This window comes from Hibiscus syriacus, unplaced genomic scaffold (assembly GCF_006381635.1).
Source record: "Hibiscus syriacus cultivar Baekdansim isolate YM2019G1 unplaced genomic scaffold, ASM638163v2 tig00110683_pilon, whole genome shotgun sequence".
Lineage (NCBI taxonomy): Eukaryota > Viridiplantae > Streptophyta > Magnoliopsida > Malvales > Malvaceae > Hibiscus > Hibiscus syriacus.
In genome coordinates, this window is record NW_024062823.1 from 2670437 (window position 1) to 2673158 (window position 2722).

The 2722-nt window shown below is 32.7% G+C and overlaps 1 protein-coding gene across 2 annotated transcripts; it reads right to left on the reverse strand.

Moving 5' to 3' along the window:
- Nucleotides 1–1832: 1832 nt before the first annotated feature.
- Nucleotides 1833–2343, reverse strand: LOC120138317 (peamaclein-like). 2 transcript variants are annotated; one of them, XM_039153824.1, is made up of 3 exons: nucleotides 2247–2343; nucleotides 1958–2173; nucleotides 1833–1867 (listed from the first exon to the last, which is right to left on the reverse strand). In XM_039153824.1, exons 1-2 carry the CDS (start codon nucleotides 2326–2328, stop codon nucleotides 1989–1991), a joined length of 267 nt encoding a protein of 88 aa, XP_039009755.1. In that variant the 5' UTR covers nucleotides 2329–2343; the 3' UTR covers nucleotides 1833–1867; nucleotides 1958–1988. The 2 variants fall into 2 exon arrangements, with proteins under 2 accessions (XP_039009755.1, XP_039009754.1); XM_039153823.1 differs by having other exon boundaries at nucleotides 1836–1870; nucleotides 1961–2173.
- Between the last annotated feature and the right edge of the window lie 379 nt (nucleotides 2344–2722).

The window sequence follows — 2722 nt, forward strand, 5'->3', positions numbered from 1 at the left end:
AATGTATCTGCATCACATTCTTCTTCATTGTTAGAAGTAAAAAAATTACTCTCCGTAGTTTTTTTCTTCGAACGACAAGCTTTTTCTATATGACTTTTCTTCCCATAGTTGTAACATTTCCCTTCAAATTTTTTATTGTTGTCATGGTTTTTTGGAACCTCCCCCTTCACAAGAGCTCCCTCCTCCCCGATTTCTATTGGACCAACAATTGTCATGTTGCTTGAAATTTTGTTTGCCTCTATTGGTATAGAGTACATATTCTTCTTTTTTCCAACAAGACTCATTCCATTTGTATAGCTAACGTTTCTTGACTAGCTAACAAAATTTTAAATTCTACAAGAGATGGTTGGTTTTGTCATCCTTGTATACAAGTCACAAAACTCCTAAACTCTGACTTTATACCATGGATAATGATCTGTTATTCTAGTTTCTCTAATAGGAACTGTTGGGTCCAACTCAAAAATCTCTCGGTATAACAACTTTACTTTTTGAAAGTATTATTTGATCGTCATATTGCCTTGCTTCATAGACAATGACTCACTCTCCAAAAGTTGGAGCTTCGCATCATTCTTCTTCGAGAACAACTTAGTGAATATTTCCAAAATTTCATTTGAGATTTTGGCTCCATGAATGTGTTCTAGCATATCTTTCTCCACTGTTATCTTCAGGGTAAACATTGATCTGCCTGCTTTTATCTTCCATTTCCTTGGAATGTCATTTGCATCATCTACTTCTGGTTGCTACGCTTTATTGCCATTGATAATCTCTCATAAGTCTTATCCTTGTATATATGACATCATGCAGGTTGACCATGTATAGTAGTGGTTATTGTTAAGCTTCCTCATTCCGCTGACAGCATGTAAGTCAGTCATATTATCAACAAAGAATTCTCACAAAATTAAATAAAATAGTGGAAGTAGTTTGTGAACAATACACCATGTAAGTTCATAAGAAAGAGAGGTGGATCACACAGATCATTTAATTACCAAGTCTTTTAAGTACTTTCCTAGACATTCACTATCACACTACCATACTACTTTAACAAAAACTAAACAACCCTCACCAAAGCTTTAATACCATTTGTTGAACACCCCACAGGCCAACAGAGGCTCTAAACAATAAGATGAAGAAAAAGAATCAAATGGAAGATAATATTTGATTATTTTTAGTGTGATTAGAAAGCTACCATCAAGCTTCCTTATATAAGTAAGGAACATGTTCACAACATTAATTAAGAATTTAACTTATAATTAAAATTAATCAGCATTTATAAAACTAGAACATAAACTTAATTAAATGTTAAGACTTAATTAAATACTAAGATGTTTGGTGTTGATATTTCAACAAACATATCCACAATTAATCATTTATTATAATTTAGTTTTAATTCTAATTTAAATATAATTAAATTATAATTTTTATTGAAAATTATAATTAATTTAAGAATTTTTATTTAGAATTGAAACAATTAATTTATATAAATTTATAAATTCATTCCAGCAAACATCAAAAATCAACCACCAAACAACCATTATTCATCGTAAAAATATTATTTTCTCATATAAACATTTTCGTGAAATAGATATATAATCTTGAAAATTACTGTCTCCTATATCAGTTTCTTGTCTAAGTTCATTTTAATTTAGTTCTTTCCGTGTTCATTGAAGTCGTAGCTATTCAAAAAGGTAACGACATGGAATGATTTACACGTGTTCAACGAGAGAGAGCTACATGCAAACTTACAGATTCAAAGAAGCAAAACATTAAGAGGGATCGTAGTAAATATTATCAGAAGAAAACAACACTATATTAAAAAAACATATTTGAGGGCCCAATTTATTCATTTAATTTGTTGTACATATTTAACAGGTAAATTTTCAACAATGGGTCTTGGGACCTCATTCTTCCATGACTCTTAAAACGTTTATCCCTCTAACTAGTGTACGTACACCTTTTACAGCATAGGAATAGAAAGGCAAAAGATACATCTAAGGGTACTTGGGCTCGCCTTTGGAGTTCTTCATGTCCCTGTAGCAAGGGCATTCATCCTTGTGTCCAAATGTACCAGATGGAACACATTGACACTTCACACAGCAAATTCCACAGTATTTCAAGCACCTGTCTTTGATCCCTGCCTTTGAGCACCTCATCCCACACTTGGAGTCGCAAGAATCTGCAATACCATCACCCACCAAACAACAAAACTCATATAATCAACCCAAAGCTTAGCTTTATTTTTCATTTACCTGAACCCGACATCGACCCCTCGAAGAAAGAGGAGCTGAGAATAAGAGAAACAAGCAAGCAAATTACCATGGCAGACTTCATTTTCTTTGTTTCCCAAAGAAAGAAGTGGTTTTTGTTTTACAAATATATACACAATGCTACTGTTTAATTTGTAATGAGAATTGGCAATAGAAAATGGTTATTTATATAGGGATGGAGCAGTGTTAATTAGGTTAAAAGGAAGGAAATGTTTAATGGGAAACGATACTTAACCAACACTCATGGATGTTCATTACTTCTCCCCAATATTCTGTTTTCCTTCTCTTTCAATTACCCTTTTGGAATGATCCGGAATATGGAATTAAAAGAAAAGTTGTATTTCTTTTGGTACATAAAAGTTTAGGTAAGGGGTGACTCTCCCAGTTTAGGGTCGAGGGTATATACAAGACCCAATTAGGATTTAAATAGGAATTTACAGATTGTCCACTAAGAGTGA

Coding starts and splice junctions, on each gene's coding strand:
- LOC120138317 (XM_039153824.1), bottom strand. CDS start 2,328: ATGAAGTCTGCCATGGTAATTTGCTTGCTTGTTTCTCTTATTCTCAGC. Junction 2,174..2,246: donor GGGGTCGATGTCGGGTTCAG/GTAAATGAAAAA, acceptor ATGGTATTGCAG/ATTCTTGCGACTCCAAGTGT.